Source organism: Myotis yumanensis, unplaced genomic scaffold, assembly GCF_028538775.1.
Source record: "Myotis yumanensis isolate MYYU_CA2020_CCGP unplaced genomic scaffold, mMyoYum1.0.hap1 SCAF_5, whole genome shotgun sequence".
Lineage (NCBI taxonomy): Eukaryota > Metazoa > Chordata > Mammalia > Chiroptera > Vespertilionidae > Myotis > Myotis yumanensis.
This window is the reverse complement of record NW_027223756.1, coordinates 83,172,172-83,193,420: the sequence shown is the minus strand read 5'-3', so window position 1 is coordinate 83,193,420 and position 21,249 is coordinate 83,172,172. Positions and strand designations below refer to the sequence as shown.

Below are 21,249 nucleotides of genomic sequence, written 5' to 3'. Positions count from 1 at the left end.
GTATTTCTATTTTTATTTTTTTGAGGAAGCTCCATACTGTTTTCCATAGTGGCTGCACCCATTTACATTCCCACCAACAGTGCACAAGGGTTCCCTTTGTCTACATCCTCGCCAACCCTCATTGTTTCCTGCTCTTTTGACAATAGCCATTCTGACAGGTGTGAGTTGATATCTCATTGTGGTTTTGATTTGCATTTCCCTGATAATTAGTGATGTTCAGTACTTTTTTTTATGTGCCTGTTGGCATTCTGTATGTCTTGTTTGGAAAAATGTCCATGCAGATCCTCCAAAAAGACATATTGAAGTCCTAACCCCAGGTACCTGTGGCTGTGACCTTATCAGTGGTTCTCAACCTTCTGGCCCTTTAAATACAGTTCCTCATGTTGTGACCCCCAACCATAAAAATTACTTTCGTTGCTACTTCATAACTGTAATGTTGCTACTGTTATGAATCGTAATGTAAATATCTGATATGCAGGATGGTCTTAGGCGACCCCTGTGGAAGGGTAGTTCGACCCCCAAAGGGGTCGCGACCCACAGGTTGAGAACCGCTGCCTTATTTGGAAATAGGGTCTTTGTCAGTGTAATCAGTTAGGATGAGATCGGATTGGGTTAGGGTGGGCCCTGAATCCAAGATGACTGGGTGCCCTTAGAAGAAGGGAAGACAGCCCTAGCTGGTTTGGCTCAGTGGATAGAGCGTCGGCCTGCAGACTGAAGGGTCCTGGGTTTGATTCCGATCAAGGGCACATGCCTGGGTTGCGAGCTCGATCCCCAGTGGGGGGCATGCGGGAGGCAGCCGATTAGTGATTCTCTCATTGATGTTTCTAACTCTCTCCCTATCCCTTCCTCTCTGAAGTCAACAACAAAAACAAAACAAAACAAAAAAAAGAAGGGAAGACAGTTAGAGACCTTCACAGGAAGAAGGTCCTGTGGCCATGGCGGCAGAGACTGGGGTTATGTAGCTGCGGGTAAACCAGATGCCCATGACCACCAGAAGCTGGGAAGAGACAGGGAAGGGTTCTCCCCTCTCCTCTGGGCCTTCAGAGAGAGCGTGGCCCCAATGACACCCTGACTTTGGAATCCGGCTTCCAAACTGTGAGAGAATCCACTCAGTTGGTGGCGATTAATCACAGCAGCCCCAGGAAAGCAGTGCAGCCTGTGGAGCCCTCCTCCCATCCGTGCCTCAGCTTGCCTTTCACCTGCTCCAGGGCCCATCCTGACCGCCCGCTCGGGCCAGGCCTCCTTTATGTGTTCTCAGGCTTCCCTGGACCATGAGTGTAATAACACCCAACCACCTGTGTCACCGCTTGTCAACCCCCGTGTCCCCTGTGAGAGTGAGAGCCGCACGAAGATGAATGACAGCTGTCCTGTGGCCACTGTTCTTTCAAGAACACCCATCATCCCTTGCAGCACGCCCACACCAAGGCTCAGCAATGCCAAGGAGAGAAAACAAGCTGCACCTGCTCCCCATGCCGCTTGTGTTGAAACACGCAAGACGCACAATAACCGTTTGTTGAATGACTAAATAAATGATAACGGAACTTAGCTGTCCTCAGAGCCTCCTCCCAGCTGTTTCTGAGTCTCCACAGCTGACTTCTCTAGGGCTCCAGACCAACTTCCTTGAGCCTGGCCTTACTGGCTTGATCTGTCTTAAGTCATTTAACCCTCGGCACAACCCCCTAGGGTAGGTACAAGTAAGATCCCATTTTACAGATGAGAAAATAGAGGCTCAGATATAGAACGCTTGCAGTAAGGGAGGTACTATTTTTCCCCTGTGGTAATCTTCATCGTCACCACGCATTTACAATTCAGAAAGCATCTCAATAAAAACACGGGCCAAAGATTTGAACGGACTTTTCACAAAAGAAGATACCTGGATGCCAGGCAGCACATGAAAAGATTCTCAACATCATTAGCCATAAGGGAAATTCAAAATAGCGTGGTAATCAGATGCCACTGCAAGCCCCTTGGAACAGCTAGAATGAAGACTGACCTTCCCAAGGATAGAGAGGAACTAGAACATTTGAAGTCCATGCAGTTTGTCGTATGTTGTGATAAAATTGAAAGACAACAGCAACAATTCAGTGTGGCGGGCACCGATGAAAACTTGTACTGAAGTGAAACTCTGTAAGGTGGGATTGTCTTCTGGGGATTGTATTTTGGCACCATTGCATGAATTTTATCATGGGTCTCTCAGCAATTCTAAGAATGTTTCCATGCCTCTCTACCCAGTTCCCATGCCCCTTAGTGAAATAAATCAAGCCCTAGAAATTCCTTCCAGACTAAGCAGTTGCTAGAATAAACTACATCCTCTTGAAGAAAACGTAAATATGTGGAGAGATGCTTTCTCACGATAGTTGAGACTTTCCTTGCCCAACTTCCTTGCTTGCTTGGAGCCACTTGTCCTCTGCCTGTCACGCCTCTATTGTACTGAGAGTTGTGTGAGAGACTGCTCTAGAAGTGAGCTGCGCTCATTGCTGCTTTTTTGGCTGAAAGTTTGCAAAGCTAATTTTTTCATTCAACAAATGCATCTTGAGCACCTACTATGGGCCAGATTCTGTGCTAGATTTGGGGCTGCAGCGGTGGATAGCATAAATACTGTTGTCTCTTGGGATCTTGGAGATAGAATGTGGGAGATAGATGAAGAACTCATTACATAAATAATTACATAGTTACCAGTTTAATAAGGGTCATGTAGGAAAACACAAGCTTACAATAGGGGGAAGTAATCTAGTTTGGGGATTACAAGGGTCAAACCCTTGACCCTTCAGTCCAATCTTTTTTCTAGGAGGACTTCTCTGAGGAAGCTACGTTTTTTAAAAAATATATATTTTATTGATTTTTTACAGAGAAGAAGGGAGAGGGATAGAGAGCTAGAAACATCAATGAGAGAGATTGACCACCTGCCTCCTGCATAACCCCCACTGGGGATGTGCCCACAACCAAGGTACATGCCCTTGACCGGAATCGAACCTGGGACCCTTGAGTCTGCAGGCCAACGCTCTATCCACTGAGCCAAACCGATTCGGCAGGAAGCTACGTTTAAGATGGGCTCTGTATTAGTCAGAATAGGTCAAGTTTCACTGCACTAACAAGCAAGTCCAAAGAGCAGTGGTTTAACACAACCGAAGTTTATTTCCCCCTCATTATACTCCTACATGGGTTGACAGGGACTCAGCTCCACACAGTCATGCGTGGTCTATGCTGACAAGGCACCCACCATCTTGTAGCTGTACCATTTGGAACTCATCACCTCCATTGCCATTGAGGGACAAAAGGGAGCCTGGAGAAGTGTGTGTGGGGTTTTTGGGTGCCTCTGCTCAGAAGTGAGTGACATGTTCATCTCTACTCCCATTCAAATGGCTGAAATTAGTCAAGGGAGCCACTTAATTCAATGTAGTTTTTCATTTAATAGATAGTGTGCTACCCTACAAATGTCTATCATGGGGCCTAAAAGATGAGTAGGAATTAGCCAGGAAAAAGAGAGGAGGGAAGTGCATTCCTGGCAGAATGAACAACACATTCAAAAACAGTGGAAGCAAAGAGACAATGGGTCTTTGGACTCAAAATTTAGACAATAGAGGACTTCCAATTCATACTGCTATTTCCAGCCAAAACATTGATCAAATGTAAGGAGCAAATAAAGAGATTTTAAAACATGGAAGGTTTCAAAAATGTTACATCCCATGCTCTTATATTTTCAGAAAGTTACTACAGGATGCACCCCACCAAAACAAGGTGGTATAGCAAGAAGTAAAGAAAAAGGCTCGATATTGAGGAAATGGGTCCCGATGTAAGATATAAAGAGAATTCCCAGGAGGGTGAGAGGAGGAATCCCCCCGCAGAAAGAAGCCAGGGGAAAAACAGAATTCTACCTATAGATTATCTGGCAGATTTGATCATTTAGAAAGTTGAATTGAGATACACTGTCAGAACTTCTAAGAAAGACAAGTAAAGAAAAAAAAGGCAATTAACTCCAGCTGGAGAAATTATACATCATCATAATTACACTTCTCAATTGTATCCTTCAAAGAAAAGAGAAATTACATTTCCATAAAAACAATGAAAAGAATGTGAGCCACCAAGACATCAGGTGAACGCATGTCTCAGCCTGTTGATTACTCAGTGGCACCACGTGATGGCTGAGCTGCATCTTAAACCCAGTCTGCCCCAAAATGAACTTCCCAAATTGAACTGATCTTTCTGCAGCTCTTGGGCCTTCCAGTTTCTTTCTTTCTTTTTTTAAAATATATTTTTATTGATTTCAGAGAGGAAGGAAGAGGGAGAGAGAGAGAGAAACATCCATGATGAGAGAGAATCATGGATCGGCTGCTTCCTGCAAGTCCCCCACTGGGGATCGAGCCCACAATCCGGGCATGTGCCCTTGACCAGAATCAAACCTGGGATCTTTCAGTTCCCAGGCTGATGCTCTATCCACTGAGCCAAACTGGCGAGGGCAGGCCTTCCAGTCTCAGCTGATTGAAATACAACCATGATATTTTGAATTTCCCTTATGGCTAATGATGTTAAGAATGTTTGCTTCCCACATGCACCCCGGGGCCAAGGATCGAGCCTGCAACCAAGGTACATGCCCTTGACTAGAATCAAACCCTTGACCCTTCAGTCCAAGGGCCCACATCCTAACCATTGAGCAAAACCGGGTACGGCCAGTTGTTTTTTAGTTGAATTTAGTTGCTGTTGTTTTTTTTTTTTCTGGAACTTCCAACTAAAAAAGTCCTGATAAATACAGCCCCTGCCCTAGCCGGTTTGGCTCAGTGGATAGAGCGTCGGCCTGCGGACTCAAGGGTCCCGGGTTTGATTCCGGTCAAGGGCATGTACCTTGGTTGCTGGCACATCCCCAGTAGGGGGCGTGCAGGAGGCAGCTGTTCGATGTTTCTCACTCATTGATGTTTCTAACTCTCTATCCCTCTCCCTTCCTCTCTGTAAAAAATCAATAAAATATATTTAAAAAAAAATACAGCCCCTACTCAAGGCCAGGCATTGCACTAAAGACTTAACATAATGGTCTTGTTGAACCCTGTGAGAGAGGGAATAATTATGATTCCTATTTAGCTGGCGAGGAAACTGGAGCTCACAGAGGTAAATCCATCTGCCCAAGATCATCAGAGCCAGGATTCCAACCCACATCTTTCTGACCCCATGACCTGTCCCTTTTGACCGTGAGTAGTAATTGTCAGATTTGGAGATTCAGAAGCAGGAGGTATGGTATGGGGAGAGGAAGGGGAAGGGGAACAAGAGCCAGATGCCAATGCACAGCTCCTCCAACTTTCTTCAAAGGGCACCAAGGAGGGATGGAGGGTTATAAGCAGGGGAAAGACAAGAGGAAGGGCGTACCGCAGTGTGGACGACGGGATCAATAAAAATAGTAACAGAAAGTGTTAACTATCCAAACCACAATGAGATGTTACTTCACACTCACTTAGGCTGGCTATAATAGAAAATAGTGCAAAATAACCAGTGATGTGGGGAAATCGAAACCGCAGTACATTGCTGGAGGAAATGTAAAACAGTGCAATCCTTTGGAAAACAGACTGGCAACTCTTCAAAAGATTAAACATAAGGTTACCATATGACCCAGCAGTTTCACTCCTAGATTTCTACCCAATAGATATGAAAACATATGCCCACATAGGAAAACCTGTACCATCATTAAAGATGTTTTTATTGATTTCAGAGAGAGGGAGAGATAGAAACATCAATGATGAGCCCTGGCTGGTTTGGCTCAGTGGATAGAGCGTCAGCCTGCGGACTGAAAGGTCCTGGGTTCGATTCCAGTCAAGGGCACATGCCTGGGTTGTGGGCTCAATCACCAGTAGGAGGTGTGCAGGAGGCAGCTGATCAATGATTCTCTCTCATCATTGATGTTTCTATCTCTCTCTCCGTCTCCCTTCCTCTCTGAAATCAATAAAAATATATTTAAAAAAAAGAAGCATCAGTGATGAGAGAGAATCATTGATCAGCTGTCTCCTGCATGCCACCCACTGGGGAGAGAGCCTGGAACCCAGGCATGTGCCTGTTAGATCTGTGCCAACAGGAGCCAGGCCAAGAGACGTTATGAGAGTTTAAGAAATATTTATTTTATTTATTTAGTCCTCACCTGAGGAGTGAGCATATTTTTTTTCATTGATTTTTAGAGAGAATGGAAGGAAGGGGGGGGGAGGGGGAGAGAGAAACATCGATGGTGAAATGGAATTTTTGGACTGGAACACGTGTGTTCCCCGGGGCAGGGTGTCCCAGATTCTTTGTCCACCAGAGTCGAAGAATGAATCCATAGACAGAAGGTGGTATAGCAAAGGTGGTATAGAAATTTATTGAAGAACAAGCACAGACTCCCACATGGGGAAGGTGAAAGAGTCCCCGAGTCTAAGAAATGTTATCACTTTCTCCCGCAGCGGCTGAGACCAGCGTGTCGGTGTCAGCACCAAGGGCGTGTGTATGTTTTCTTCTCTAGGGCCAGGGTGGCACCAGCCAGCTGGGGCAGCTGCCTAAACAACGACCTTGGAAGACAGCAGGGTGTCTGGTGGGCGCAGGACTCAGGCAGAGGGAGCGCCCGAGTCGGCTGGGGAGTGTGTCTTATCTTCCGCAGGTTCAGGCTGTTTGCCTCAGGTTATGGAAAACAACTTATGACAATATATTTCAGAAAACACGTCCAAACAGGAGAGGCCAGGGGTAGTACTTCCTAACAGTGCCCTGACCGGGAATCGAACCGGTGACCTCCGGTTCATGGGGGGACACAACCGTGGAACCACACAGGCCAGGCAGAATGTGTACTTTAATTGGATGAATTGTATCATATGTGAACTATACCCCAGTAACACTGTTCACAAATAATACTTGACTTTTAGTGAGTGGTTAGCTCTGGGCCAGGCGATGATTGCATTAACACTGTCAAGATCACTGTGAAAAAACAAAAAGACTTTCATGACAGAAGTCAGGGAGGTTAAGCAAGTCACACAGTGAGCCCGTGGTCAGAAAACCGGAGGCCTGACATTTAAGGCCCCTCCAGACCTGACCCATGCCCCACACCCAGCTCCACCCTCCCTCCACTTTCCTTCCCCTTAAGGCAGGGATGGCGTGTCAGCATTTTGAAAAACCCTAACTTAACTCTGGTGCCGTGTCACATATAGAAATTTTTTGATATTTGCAACCATAGTAAAACAAAGACATATTTTTGATATTTATTTTATATATTTAAATGCCATTTAACAAAGAAAAATCAACCAAAAAAATGAGTTCGCGTGTCACCTCTGACACGCGTGTCATAGGTTCGCCATCACTGCCCTAAGGCCTAAGCCAGTGGTTCTCAACCTTGGCTGCACATTAGAATCACCTGGGAATCTTTTTAAAATCCTGATTTCTGGGCCTCATCCTCCGGAAATTCTGTTTCTTTGTTATGGGGTGGGGCCACAACACTAGTAACAAAGAAACAGAATTTCCGGAGGATGAGGCCCAGAAATCAGGATTTTAAAAAGAGTCCCAGGTGATTCTAATGTGCAGCCACGGTTGAGAACCACTGCCCTAAGCCAAGTTCCTGCTTAATTGACCTGATTTCTGTTTCTTTTAAACACAGCCTCCAGCCTCCAGGCTTTGGCATGTGCTGATCCTATACCTGTGCCCAGCTGTTCTTTTCCCTCCCAACATAATCTGTGAAATGAATGTCTAAGTGTGAGGGGTAAGACTCCAAATTTCCAAGCCTATAGCCCGGGAAGGAAGGAGTACAAGGAAAGGACACCTAGAGGGCTGCTTGGGAGGAAAGATCAGGGCCTGACTCCAGAGGATTTGGCCCCTGACCCATGCATTTGGAGCACTAGGCCTGGTTTAACCCAAGGTGTAGCTGGGGACACTGGAGGGAAGATCAGGTCCGATCTTCCCCCTCAGGGGTTTGCCAGGCCTGGGTGAGTAGGTGAGAGGAGAGGTGTGGTTCTGCCAAATTCTTGCCCAGCACCTCAGGACCAAGCGATACCCGCCCCCCACCCCAAGCTGCCTTCTCCTCCCTTCCCCCCTCCCAATTCATAACCTCTTCTTAAAACCTTTTAGGATCTTTCATAAGAAGTCCTCAAATAAAATGGAATGCCGCCTCAGCCATATAAAGATGTAACGTCCTGATGCCTGCTACAATGTGGAAGGACTTCAGGAAACATTATGCTCAATGAAAGAAGTCAGATCCAGCCCTAACTGGTTTGGCTCAGTGGATAGAGCGTCGGCCTGCGGACTCAAGGGTCCCAGGTTTGATTCCGGTCAAGGGCATGTACCTTGGTTGCGGGCACATCCCCAGTAGGGGGTGTGCAGGAGGCAGCTGAAAGATGTTTCTAACTCTCTATCCCTCTCCCTTCTTCTTTATAAAAAAATCAGTAAAATATATTAAAAAAAAAAAGTCAGATCCAAAAGGCTACAAACTGTGCGATAGGGCTTAAGTGCCCAGAACAGGTAAACCCTTAGAGACAAAACTCGGATTGGAGGTTGCCAGGGGCTAAGGAGGGGGTTGGGGAATGACTGCTTAATCGGTGTGGAGTGTCCTTTCGGGAAAATGAAAATGTTTTGAAATTAGATAGAGGTGGTGGTTGCATATCATTGTGAATGTACTCCACGCCACTGAATTGTTCCTTTAAAATGATTAGTGTTGGCCCTGGTCAGGTAGCTCAGATGTTTAGAGGTTTTCCCAGTGCACCAAGGTTTTGGGTTCAATTCCTGGTCAGGGCACATACAAGGATCAACCAAATGAATGCATGAATAGGTGGAATGGTAAATGTCTCTCTCTCTCTCTCTCGTCAATAAATAAAACTTTAAAAACAAAATAATTAACTTCGTTATGTGAATATCACCTCAATTTAAAAAACCAAGATAGCCCTGGCCAGTTTGGCTCCGTGGATAGAACATCTGCCTGCAGACTGAAGGGTCCCGAGTTCAGTTCCAGCCGGGGACACATGCCCCGGTTTTGGGCTCGGTCACAACCGAGTGGGATATAAAAGAATTCCTGATGCAGGGCGTGCAGGAGACAGCCAGTCCATGATTCTCTCTCATCATTGATCTTTCTGTCTATCTCTCCCTCTCCCTTCCTCTCTGAAATCAATAAAAATATATTTAGCCGAAACCGGTTGGCCTCAGTGGATAGAGCGTCGGCCTGCGGACTGAAGGGACCCAGGTTCGATTCCGGTCAAGGGCATGTACCTGGGTTGCGGGCACATCCCCAGTGGGAGATGTGCAGGAGGCAGCTGGTTGATGTTTCTCTGTCATCGATGTTTCTAACTCTCTATCTCTCTCCCTTCCTCTCTGTAAAAAATCAATAAAATATATTAAAAAATATATATATATTTAAAAAAACTAAGATAAAAGGAAGTACACTAGGCCTTTGCTCATGCTGATTCCTTTGCCAGAAACACCCTTCCTATAGCTTTCTTGTTATTCTGATCTCAGCTCATTTCATGTCTTCAAAGAGGCCTTCCCTCCTCTCTGAATCTAAAATAATCCCCAGTCACTGGCATATCACATTATGATATTTTATTTGTTTATAGCAAATATCACTATGCGGAATTATCTTCTTTTTTTATTTATTGACTTTAGAGAGAGCGAGAGAGAGAGAGAGAGAGAGAGAGAAAGTTAGGGAGCCAGAGAGAGAGAGACATCAATTTGTTGTTCCACTTATTTATGCATTCATTGGTTGGTTCTTTTTTTTTTTTTTTTTTTTTTTTTTTTTTTTTTTTTAAATATATTTTATTGATTTTTTTTTTTTTACAGAGAGGAAGGGAGAGAGATAGAGAGTTAGAAACATCGATCAGCTGCCTCCTGCACATCTCCCACTGGAGATGTGCCCGCAACCCAGGTACATGCCCTTGACCGGAATCGAACCTGGGACCCTTCAGTCCGCAGGCCGACGCTCTATCCACTGAGCTAAACCGGTTTTGGCAGTTGGTTCTTTTTTTAAAAAAAGACTTTTAGTTGATTTTTTAGAGAGAAGAAGGAAGAGGGGAGGGAAAGAGAAACATTAATGTGAGAGGAAAACATCGATTGGCTGCCTCCTGCACGCCCCCTACCGGGCATGGAGGCCTCAACCACAACCCCGGCTATGCCCTGACTGGGAATCCAAGTGACACCTTTTGGTGCCTGGGACAATGACCAACCAACCGAGGCACACCAGCCTGGGCCATTGGTTGATTCTTGTTTGTGCCCTGACTGGAGATTGAACCTTCAACCTTGAGGTATGCTCTACGTCTAACCGACTGAACTATCCGACCAGGGCCAGGGCGTTATCTCCTTCTGTCGGGGTTCCTTTTATATCCTACTAAAATGTGAGCCTCTTATGGGCAGGGGACAGCTGTGTTCCCATTTTCAGATGAGGACCCTGAGGCTCAGGGCAATTTAGAAAACTGACTTTCCTGCCACCTGTCGGCTCCAGAACCCACGCTCCTGGCATCTGCACCAGGCGTCTGAAACTCAAGTCATCTCAGGGGCCAGGCTGGCGCTGCAAATGTCCAAGGCCGCCAGGTGGCATGGCCTGGGAGTCCCTGCCCCCTTGAAGACCTCTCAAGCAGACATTTTAACCTTTTTAAAAAAAATTAATAAACTTTATTTGTAGAGCAGTTCTAGGCTCACAGTAAAATTGAGCAGAAGGTAGAGGTTTCCCATATACCTGTCCCCCCCAATCTTCCCCACCATGGACACCCCACATCACAGGGGTGCACTCGGTACAACTGATGAGCCCACATCGGCACATCACCACCCAGAATCCACAGTCCACATGAGGGGTCACTCTTGGTGTTTGCACATTCTGTGGGTTTGGATAAATGTGTAACGACAGGTATCCACCATGGCAGTATCATACAGAGTCGTTTCACGGCCTAAAAATCGCATGTGCTCTGCCTGTTCATCCCTCCCCACCCCTAACCCCACCAACCCCTGATCTTTTTACTGTCTCCGTAGTTGTGCCGTTTCCAGAATGTCACAGACTTGGAATCCTGTGGTGTGTAGTCTTTTCAGATCGGCTTCTTTCACTTAGCAACATGCATGTATGGTCCCTCCATGTCTTTTCATGGCTCGAAAGCTCATTTCCTTCTTTTAAACATTTTTATCTTTATTGTAGAAAGTATTGCAGATATTCCCCCCTTTCCCTCTGAAAGCTCATTTCTTTTTAAAGTGGTTTTTAACTTATTGATTTTATTTTTATTCTATTTTTAAAAATTGATTTGACATATGTAATACCCTTTGTAATACTTATTATAATATTTTTTTAAAAAAAGAATAAAATAAAAATAAAAATAAAAATTGATTTGAGAGAGAGAGAGAGAGAGAGACATGGTTGTCCCACTTACTTATGCATTCATTGGTTGATTCTTTTTAAAAAATATATACTTTATTGATTTTTTACAGAGAGGAAGGGAGAGGGATAGAGAGTTAAAAACATTGATGAGAGAGAAACATCGACCAGCTGCCTCCTGCACACTCCCTACTGGGGATGTGCCCGCAACCAAGGTACGTGCCCTTGACCGAAGTCGAACCTGGGACCCTTGAGTCCGCAGGCTGACACTCTATCCGCTGAGCCAAACCAGTTAGGGCCATTGGTTGATTCTTGTATGTGCCCTGAGTGAGGATTGAATCTGCAACCTTGACATAGCTGGACAGTGCTCTAACCAAATGATGTACCTGTCAGAGCAAAGCTCATTTCTTTTGTTATTGGCTAAATAAATATTCCATTGCCTGGATGGATGTGCCACAATTTAGTCACCCACTCCCCTTCGGAAGGACAGCTTGACTTCTTTTAAGTTTTGACAATTATGGATAAAGCGGCTAGCACACCACGTGCAGGCTTTTGGGTGGAAGGCACCACGCGCAAGGAGAGGGGAGCTTCGCTCCACCACTTAAGGGAGGAGTCTCAAGAATTTGTGCACAAAGATTAAGGCTACTTGCCCTGACTGGTTTGGCTCAGTGGATACAGCGTCAGCCTGCGGACTCAAGGGTCCCAGGTTCGATTCCGGTCAAGGGCATGTGCCTTGGTTGTGGGCACATCCCCAGTAGGGGGTGTGCAGGAGGCAGCTGATCGATGTTTCTCTCTCATCGATGTTTCTGACTCTCTATCCTTCTCCCTCCCTCTCTGTAAAAAATCAATAAAATATATTTTTTAAAAAGATTAAGGCTACCAAGGTGACTAATAATATTCTGGGGGAGAAACTTTGATGCTATGCAAATGTCCTGCTTCTCTTTAAAGTTTGGCCCATTACCCTTTCCGTTAATCAGTAGAGTCTATGTGCAGCGATTATTATAGTGGTGCTCTGATGTTCATTTTCTTTAAAAAAATATGTTTTTATTGATTTTAGAGAGAGGGTAAGGGAGAGACATAGATAGAAACATCCATGAGAGAGAATCATTGATCTGCTGCTTCCTGCACGCCCCCCTCCCCTCCCCCCCCTACTGGGGGTTGAGCCCAAAACTCAGGTATATGCCCTGACCAGGAATCTAATCAGTGACCTCTTGGTTTATGGGTCAACCACTGAGTCACCCCAGCAGGGTCTAATGTTAATTTTCTATTTTCATCATTCATTTTACATTTCTATATTAGAATTCTGCTCTCGGGATAATTTGTCCCTTCTCCCTCATTTTAAAATCGATTCAATGTCTTTAAATCAGTATGAACTGTGCTCATTTATTTTATTATTTGGGTTATAATTCAAGACTGTTGGTATTTATTTTCTTGTTCAAATTGTCCCAGCTGTGGCCAGTGGGAGTTCTTTTATGCTGGCTCCTATGTCCTTTGGCTTTTTTCTTTTTTAAAGCACTTTCTGGCATTGGAAGATGCTCCAAGATCAGTTTGCATTTTCTCTGACCCAACCCTAGAATCAGCCATTTCTCTGAGGAGCCCTGGTTCTAGAAATCCAGATCTGGGCGCTGAGTTTATTCATTGCTACTAGGATGTCACTGCTTTGGGGGGCAGACAGAGCTAGGAAATATGTGTGTGTGTGTCAGAACCCATGCATGCACACATATCTGTATTTATTTTTGTGTCTATTAAAAATAAACATGTCATGCTGATAACCCCAGTCTAGCACCACATCACTTATTTGTAATGTGGTTACCCAATAGCATGAAATCTGGCTGTCAGTGTCTACAGCATGGGTACTATTTGTTCAAGGCTCGCATAGAAGTAGATCCAGAACTGTTAACCCCTGAGAAACAAATTTACTGACTGTCGTAGAGTCCACTGTTTCTGTTCAACTCAGAGGAAACCCCTAAGCTGAGCAAACAAACCTGTGGTTGTGAGCTGGAGTTGGCCCTCTGGCCTCCACTCTGAGACCCTCATGCCTGCTCTGGTTGTCAGTTCACACCCTGGTGCAGCCATGTTCCCGGCCTCAGGACGGGTTGGTGGAGGGTGGAGAAGGCGGGTGGGGACCTCTGCTGCAGTCCCCTGATTCTCTCCATGGGTGGGGGTTGGAGAGGAGCATGAGAGGCATTTGGCCCTCTCAGAGGTGCAGACACGGCTCAGTGAAATGGGTGAAGACTGGGTGAGGCGTCCTCTCCAGGCAAGAGCCCTGGCAGCAGAACCTGCCAGGCGAGTGTGCCGGCCCAGGCATGCATTAGGCCAGTGGGCTGTGGCAGGATTTCAGAGGCCAGGGCTGCCTTTTCCTGAGCAGGGACCAGGCTGGGCTGGGGTGGGTGTGGTTTGGGTAGCTGGTGTTGCCTGGGGCCCTTGATGGGGCCTGGGCTGATCCCCTCCTAAGGCCTCTGTGAGGATACAGTGGTGAGCAATAGCTCCGGAGCTAACGTTGGGCTCTTACTGCACATCCCAGTTCTGCTCCCGTCGTCGCTTTCATCCTCAACAACATGCAGAGCGGGTGCTGTTACATCTCCATTTTACAGATGAGTCCACCAAGGCTCAGAGGGGCATCACTTCAGCTGAGTCTGGCTCCAGACTGCCAGCCCTTAATATTTACATGAGAGCTGGGCAGAGAGACACACAGGGTCCCTGCCTCCCTGGAACTGGGGATCTAGGGCACAGATGTACCAGAAGAATAAACAAATAACCAATGTAGCCCTAGCCGGTTTGGCTCAGTGGATAGAGCGTTGGCCTGTGGACTGAAGGGTCCCGGGTTCGATTCCAGTCAAGGGCACAAGCCCAGTTGTGGGCTTGATCCCCAATAGGGGGCATTCAGGAGGCAGCCAGTCAATGATTCTCTCATAATTGATGTTTCTCTCTCTCCCTCTCCCTTCCTCTCTGAAATCAATAAAAAAAATCTTTTTAAAAAACCAATGTAATTTCAGATGGTGCTGTCATGTGAGATTGGGGAGGAGGGACCAGCCTGGAGGGGCTGAAAGAAGGGTGATTTGGGCAGACTTCTTCCCAAGTGCCAAGGTCTTGGAGTATGTGAGGAACAGGGGGAGGCCAGTGGGGCTGGGAGTAAGGGGGTGGGAGGGGGGCAGGGGAGAAGGAAGGAGGAGAGACTGTGCAGGGCTGGGTGTTTACTCAAAGCGACATGGGGAGCCGGGGGAGAGTCTGGAGCAGGGAAGGGGTGTGATCTGAGTTTTAAGAACTGTTGGCTGCGGGTATGGAACGGGGTGTCGGGTTGGAAGCACAGATCCTCCAGGAGGTTCCTGACATCTGGTCCAGGCTTGGGAGCCCCATTCCCTAGGGCCCCAGAGAAAGCAGCGCCGGGAGGAGGCAGGAGTGGGAGGTGCTGGGCCCCCACCCACCGACCGACCTACCGCAGCAGGAAGAGCCTCCCTCCACTGCTGAGCGAGCCACTGGAGGTGAGACCGCTGCCTGGGAGGTGTGAAGCAGCCACCCTCCCGCCAGGCTGCGGCTTCCCCTTGCAGAGGGTCACTATGGAGCACCTGCTGCGCGCGGGGCTGGTTCTGCTGCGCGCGGGGCTGGTTCTGTGCGCGCGGGGCTGGTTCTGTGCGTGCGGGCATTCTTCCAGGCTCCTTCCAGCCAGCTAGGTCGCCAGGCTGTAGGCACTCGCTGTGCACAGCGTGACCCCCACCCCCTACCGGCAGTGCCCGCTGTGCTGCCCGCGTGCTGTGACTGGTCAGAGCGGGCAGGAGCGCCCTGTCTCTCGGAGGAACAGCGGGGACAGGAGCCCGGGATTCTGCCAGGGGCTCCCTGGGGTCGCGCCCTGGCCTGCGTGTCCCTCTCCGTCCCTTACCCGGAAGTCTCAGATCCACCCCATTCTTAGCCCCCCTTTCAAGTTCATCGCCCCTGTGGCCGGCAGAGGCTGCAGCAGCCGAGGCAAAGGGCACGGTCCTGGGGCCACCGGGCCCAGCCCCCCTTCCGGGCTCTGGCCTCTGGTCTGAGGGTGAGGGAGCTGGGCCCGGCCAGGGAGCTCCTGGGAACGGGGGGTTGGGGGTGCGGGGCCAGCTGGGACTGGCCCGCAGGAGGAGCGGAAGCCTGGAAGAGGCGTGGGAAAGCCACACACACACACACACACACACACACACACACACACACACGGCTGGAAACTGGGAGAGCAGCAGCGAGAGACACACAGAGAAAGTGTGCAAGATACCCATTCATTCTCTCTCTCACTCACTGGGGGATACAAGACGGACTCGAATCCCTGCGCCCTGGGGCTGGCAGTTTGGTGGGGACTCAGCCCAGAGGAACCATAGATGAGTAAGTCCCATTCTTAGGAACAGTAGGGGTGGGGGGTGGAATAACCGGGGGGCGCACGACCCACATCCTCCTTATAGGGGTGGGGGGCCGGATGTTCCCACAAGAATCCTTCCTGCGCTGCCCGCCCTCCGGCGCCCCAAGCCCGGGTGGAGCTCCCGGGACCTATGTGCCGGGGGAGGGGACTCAGGTCCGGGCCGCCCCGCAGGAGCCGCTTCCGAACCCGCGCTGCCCGGGTCCCTCCCGACCCGGCGTTCTCGGGTGCAGTTCTGCAGGGTCCGGTGGAAGGTACGCGGGAAACGGGAGGGACCAGCGTCCAGGAACCCAACCACCGATGGGGTCCCCCTGCGGTGGCGACTGGGGAGGGGGAGGCGGTGAGAAGAGGCTCAGGCTGCAGCCGCCCCGCTGGGAACCCTCCCGCTTCCAGGGTCTCCAGGTCCTCCCACGGCGACGGAGCGTCTCTGAGCGTCCCAGGTCCGGAAGGGGCAGCCGAGGGCTCGCCGGTGCCAGTCGCCGCCGGGACGCGCTCTGATGCTGGAGCGGATGGCACAGGCTGGCAGCCCAAGGGGCGGGGCAATTGCTGGCGACCGCCTTAGCTCGGCTTTGAGGGCCAGTCTCCCCCCACCCCCACCCCTCTTTCCGCCAGCGGTCTTCAGTCCCGCCCCCACGAGCGGCACCCGAACTCTGGGCTCCAGGCTGCGCGACTGCGGGGGGCGCACGGACAGGGCGCTGGGTGAGTGTACAGCACTGGGCCCTTGGGACGCGCAGGGCTTGGTCTGGCCCGGAAAGGTTGCTCTGGCCACTCCGCGGGTCCCCTTCCTTGGAGCTGCCGGGCCTCTCCTGGAGGCGGAGAAAGCCAGCGACGTTGCCGGTGTCGTTGCACGGATGCTGGCGCGGGATGGGGGTGGGGGTGGGAGGAAACTCTCAGGCCTTGTCCTTTCTGGCCACTCCTCTGCAAGTTTCCCTACCTGAGGACCGCTGCCTGCCTGCCTGGGAGGTGCGGGGGCTGTGAGCCTGTTTACAGAGTCCCGGTCAGAGAAAGGGCAGCCCGTGTCTGCGTGTGTTTGGTGCCCGCTCCCCGCAGCGGGACGGAGCCCCAGCCTCTCCGTGGGTCTGTATTTGTGCCTGCTTCCCTGTGCACAACTGAAGCCGCCTGGCAGGCACTGGACCCAGCCAAGTCCAAACAAGTCGGCTCCCCTCCCCAGGCCTTAGTTTTCTCATCCGTGAAGTGGGACCTGCGCGACTGTGTGTGTAGCTGTTTCTGCGTGGCTGTTTGTGTGGGAGCATGAACACCTTTGTGTCTGTTTCTCTGCGAGGCACTTCTTTTCCGCCTCAGTGTCTTCGTCTGTACATGGGGCTATGGTGAGAGTCGTCCAGGGGATGAAAGGGCCCAGTCGCAGGGGATCATTATCATGCTTTCATGACACGCGTGCCTGTCTGCTGGAGCCTACGTGTGCTTTGTGGGCTTGTCGGTTGCCCTCGGGCTCTGGCTCTGTGAAATGGGCCGATGGCTCAGCGTTCTCACGGGTTTTTGCGGTGGGTGAAAGGGCAGGAACAAGCCCTGTGTGCAGCTCAGGGCTCCAGGCTGAGCATGGGTGGAGGTTGTGAAATTGTGGCCTGCACGTGGCTGTTGGTATTGCTGTATGCCTCTGCCTGTGTTGCTTTATCTACGGGTGAATGCATTTCTGTGTTTTTCGGATGGGATCTGACCATTTTTGCCCTCGTTTGTGACCGTGTACATATATATCCTTGTCGGTGTGTCACTGTATTTGTGTGTCCCTTCCTATGTGGCGGCTGCATTTGTGTGCATTCTGTCTGTTTATGATTGAATATGCCTCTGGTTATCTCGGTGATGTGTGAGTTATGAGTACCCCTCAGGCACTGTGGGACTGTGTCACCCCGTTCCCTATTATTATTTCTGTGTCGGCCTGTCACCATGGCCATCCCCCTTCCATCTGGAACTCCCCCTGCTCCCCAGTGTACCTGGGAGGTGGAGGGGAGGGGGTTGGGGCCCCTCGCCCCTTTGGCAGCGAGGATGGTTCGCGCCAAGCCTGACACTGCACCGCCTCTCCGCAGCCTCGGGGCGGTGGCCCATGGAGTCGGGGCTGCTGCGCCCTGCGCCGGTGAGCGAGGTCATCGTCCTGCACTACAACTACACCGGCAAGCTCCGCGGCGCCCGCTACCAGCCGGGCGCGGGGCTGCGCGCCGACGCCGTCGTGTGCCTGGCCGTGTGCGCGCTCATCGTGCTGGAGAACTTGGCTGTGCTGTTCGTGCTCGGACGCCACCCGCGCTTTCATGCGCCCATGTTCCTGCTTCTGGGCAGCCTCACATTGTCTGACCTACTGGCGGGCGCCGCCTATGCCGCCAACATCCTGCTGTCCGGGCCGCTCACGCTGCGCCTGTCGCCCGCGCTCTGGTTCGCAAGAGAGGGCGGCGTCTTTGTGGCGCTCGCCGCCTCGGTACTGAGCCTCCTGGCCATCGCGCTGGAGCGCAGCCTCACCATGGCGCGCCGGGGACCCGCGCCCGCAGCCCGAAGGGGGCGCACGCTGGCCCTGGCGGCCGCCGCCTGGGGCCTGTCGCTGATCCTCGGGCTACTGCCAGCGATGGGCTGGAATTGCCTGGGCCGCCTGGACGCCTGCTCCACCGTCCTGCCGCTCTACGCCAAGGCTTACGTGCTCTTCTGTGTGCTCGCCTTCCTTGGCATCCTGGCTGCCATCTGTGCGCTCTATGCGCGCATCTACTGCCAGGTGCGCGCCAACACGCGGCGCCTTCGAGCTGCTGGGGGCTCCTCGAGCCGGGCACGCCGCACGCCGCGCTCTCTGGCCCTGTTACGCACTCTCAGCGTAGTGCTCCTGGCCTTTGTGGCGTGTTGGGGCCCCCTCTTCTTGCTGCTCCTGCTCGACGTGGCGTGCCCGGCGCGCGCCTGCCCCGTGCTCCTGCAGGCCGACCCCTTCCTGGGCCTGGCCATGGCCAACTCTCTTCTGAACCCCATCATCTACACGCTCACCAACCGCGACCTGCGCCACGGGCTCCTGCGCCTCGTCTGCTGCGGCCGGCGCCCCCGTGGCCCGGGCTCGGGAGCCTCCCAGCGATCCGGGAGTGCCGCTGGGGCTTCGGACGGCCTGCACCACTGGCTGCCCCCCAGCCTGGATGGCAGCTCCATCCGCTCTGAGCGCTCATTGCCCCAGCGGGACGGGCTGGACATGTGCCTCTCCGCCGGCGCACCCACAGCCCCAGGGACCCTGGTACCCGCGCCAGCCGCAGAATGACCCCCTCTGACCGGCCATTGCCCTTCCTAAGAGCTGTTTTGAAGACGTTTTCTTTTTTAAATAATGGACTCTAATAGGAAACCCAGCCGAAGATGGTGGAGAAAGAAGACGCAGGGAAAGGTATTTTATTGGCTGGTGCGAAACCCCACAACAGTGAACAAAACTGACAGAAACCACTCTTTATGGAATTGACGTCCTGGTGGGGGCACAGGAGATAGTGGCGTGAAGAAATCATGGAGATAGTTCCCGTGACAATAGGTGCTGTGATGGTGTCAGAGGAGGCCTCGCTGCAGAGGCGGTGACATGTGCTGTGAACTGAGACATGATTGAACACCTGAAGCAAGAGCGTTTCCTGTGAGGGGACAGCAGGTGCCAAGCCCCCGAGCGGGGGCGTGCCCGTGTGTCTATGACAAGCAGGGGCTCAGGGGTGGCTGGAGCAGCGGTGGGCGTGAGTGGGGAACACCAAGGCGGGGAGGTGACTGGCCGCATCACTCAGGGCCCGTGGGCTCAGGGGAGGACTGTACTTTTGCTCTAAGTGCGGTGGGAGCCACGGAGAGTTCTCGGTGAGGGAAGGGCTTGACTTGGTTCAGTGTTCACAGATTTCTGTGTGAGGCCAAGGTGGTCGTTGGAAGAACAAGGTGGTGGCTGCACTGGCCACGGAGAGTGATGATGGGGACTCTGACCACCTGGGTTCTGGATAGATTTTGGCAACAGACAGAATTACTGAGGAATTGAGTGTGGGAGCGAGAAAGGAGTCCAGGACAGCTCTCCCTCCAGCTTAGAGGCGAGAACACCAAAGACAGGGCACCCTGCAATGGGACTCTGGGAGACTCAGCCAATTCTGAGCTGAAACACGATTTGAGCGTGTGTCAGATCCTTCATAAAAAATAAAAATGTAATAAAATAATACGACCAATTACAACTTACTGTGCCTGGCTAGTCATCCCACAGTGGTAGGTCCAGGACACACCTGTTACTCACCCTCACTGCAACCTGGCAAGGTGAGTTTCCCCACCCCCGGTTTACAGGTGAGGGAGCCCTAAGCAGTGAGTCCCTTGCGTTCGCCCAAGCTGTCAGGCTCCTAGGCCTGCAGAGGTGCAGGCTGGGTTTCTGGCTCCTCCGGAATAGGGGGCAGTTCCAGGGCCCCGTTTGTGCCCATAAAAGGCTCCAGACTGCTGGCCAAGGTCCCTGGCTGTCCCAGGCGCATTCCTGACTCCTATGAGGTGGGGCCCGATTGGGGAACTTGTAACTCAGACTGTCACACGCCTCCTGTCGGGAGATGGAGGAACTGCAGGCAGCTGCAAAGTGTGTTTTGGGGGCACTCACCCAGCCTAGGGGGCCCGAGTCTCTGCGGGCCATGCTCAGGCCCTCCCGACAGGCCAGGCACACAGGAAACCAACCTATTTCTTGGAACACAAACATACTCACGCCTGGGGTCATGACCAATTCCCAACCCAGCCTAACACTCCTCGCCCCAGGCTCCTTTAATTTTCCAGGGCAGGCTGAAGCTCACCCCATTGTTCAGTTGTTTAATGATGTGATGGCAGATTTATTTGTTTGTTCACATTTTACAAAATTCAAAAAGTGCTAGTTACCTCATTGGCCATGATCACTGTGGAGGTTCCTGGGAAACTTCCAGAGCTATCTATACTAATAAAAGAGTAACATGCTAATTAGACCAGGAGACCTTCCGGATGTCCTTCTGGACAAAGCCGGGGGCTTGGCCAGCCTGCAAACTGCCCCCAAACGGCCCCTCAGTTCCTCACCCAGGCCGGCCCCCCCCCCCCCCCCCCCGCCGCAGGGACCCTCACCCCAATGGGGGCATGGCCAGCCTGCAAACAGCCCTCCCCTTACCCAGGCTGGCCCCGCCCACCCTGAAGGGGGTGTGGCCAGCCTAAAAAACGGCCCTCAGCCCCTCACCCAGGCTGGCCATGCCCCTCAAGGGGACCCCCACCCTGATCTGGGACCCCCTTCAGGGCAGACCAGCTGGCCCCCACCTGTGCACCAGGCCTCTATCCATACTAATAAAAGGGTAATATGATAATTAAACTGGGAGACCTTCTGGGAGACCTTCCCAGACATCCCTCCAGACAAAGCCATGGTGGCGGGGTGAGGCAGAGGCGGTTAGGAGCAATCAGGCCAGCGGGGGGGGGGGGGGGGGGGGGCGGGGGGGGCGGGGGGGGCATTTCAGGGCAAGCAGGCCGGCAGGGGTGGCAGTTGGGGGTGAGCAGGCCGGTGGGGGGGGGCAGTTGGGGGAGAGCAGGCCAGCAGGCAGAGTGGTTAGGGGCAATCAGGCAGGCAGGCAGGCGAGCAGTTAGGAGCCAGCGGTCCCAGATTGAGAGAGGGATGTCCTGGCAGTTGGACATC

At 51.5% G+C, this 21,249-nt stretch overlaps 1 protein-coding gene across 1 annotated transcript; it reads left to right on the top strand.

The window, feature by feature from the left end:
• The first annotated feature begins 15,464 nt into the window (after window positions 1–15,464).
• Window positions 15,465–21,016, top strand: S1PR5 (sphingosine-1-phosphate receptor 5). Its single transcript, XM_070413938.1, has 3 exons — window positions 15,465–15,616; window positions 16,260–16,346; window positions 17,690–21,016. Exons 1-3 carry the CDS (start codon window positions 15,613–15,615, stop codon window positions 18,880–18,882), a joined length of 1,284 nt encoding a protein of 427 aa, XP_070270039.1. The 5' UTR covers window positions 15,465–15,612; the 3' UTR covers window positions 18,883–21,016.
• The last annotated feature ends 233 nt before the right edge of the window (window positions 21,017–21,249 follow it).

Bases quoted from the DNA above. Each gene is read 5' to 3' on its own strand.
- S1PR5 (XM_070413938.1), top strand. The intron at 16,347-17,689 runs GTGAGTGTACAG...GCCTCTCCGCAG, and splicing joins GCGCACGGACAGGGCGCTGG to CCTCGGGGCGGTGGCCCATG.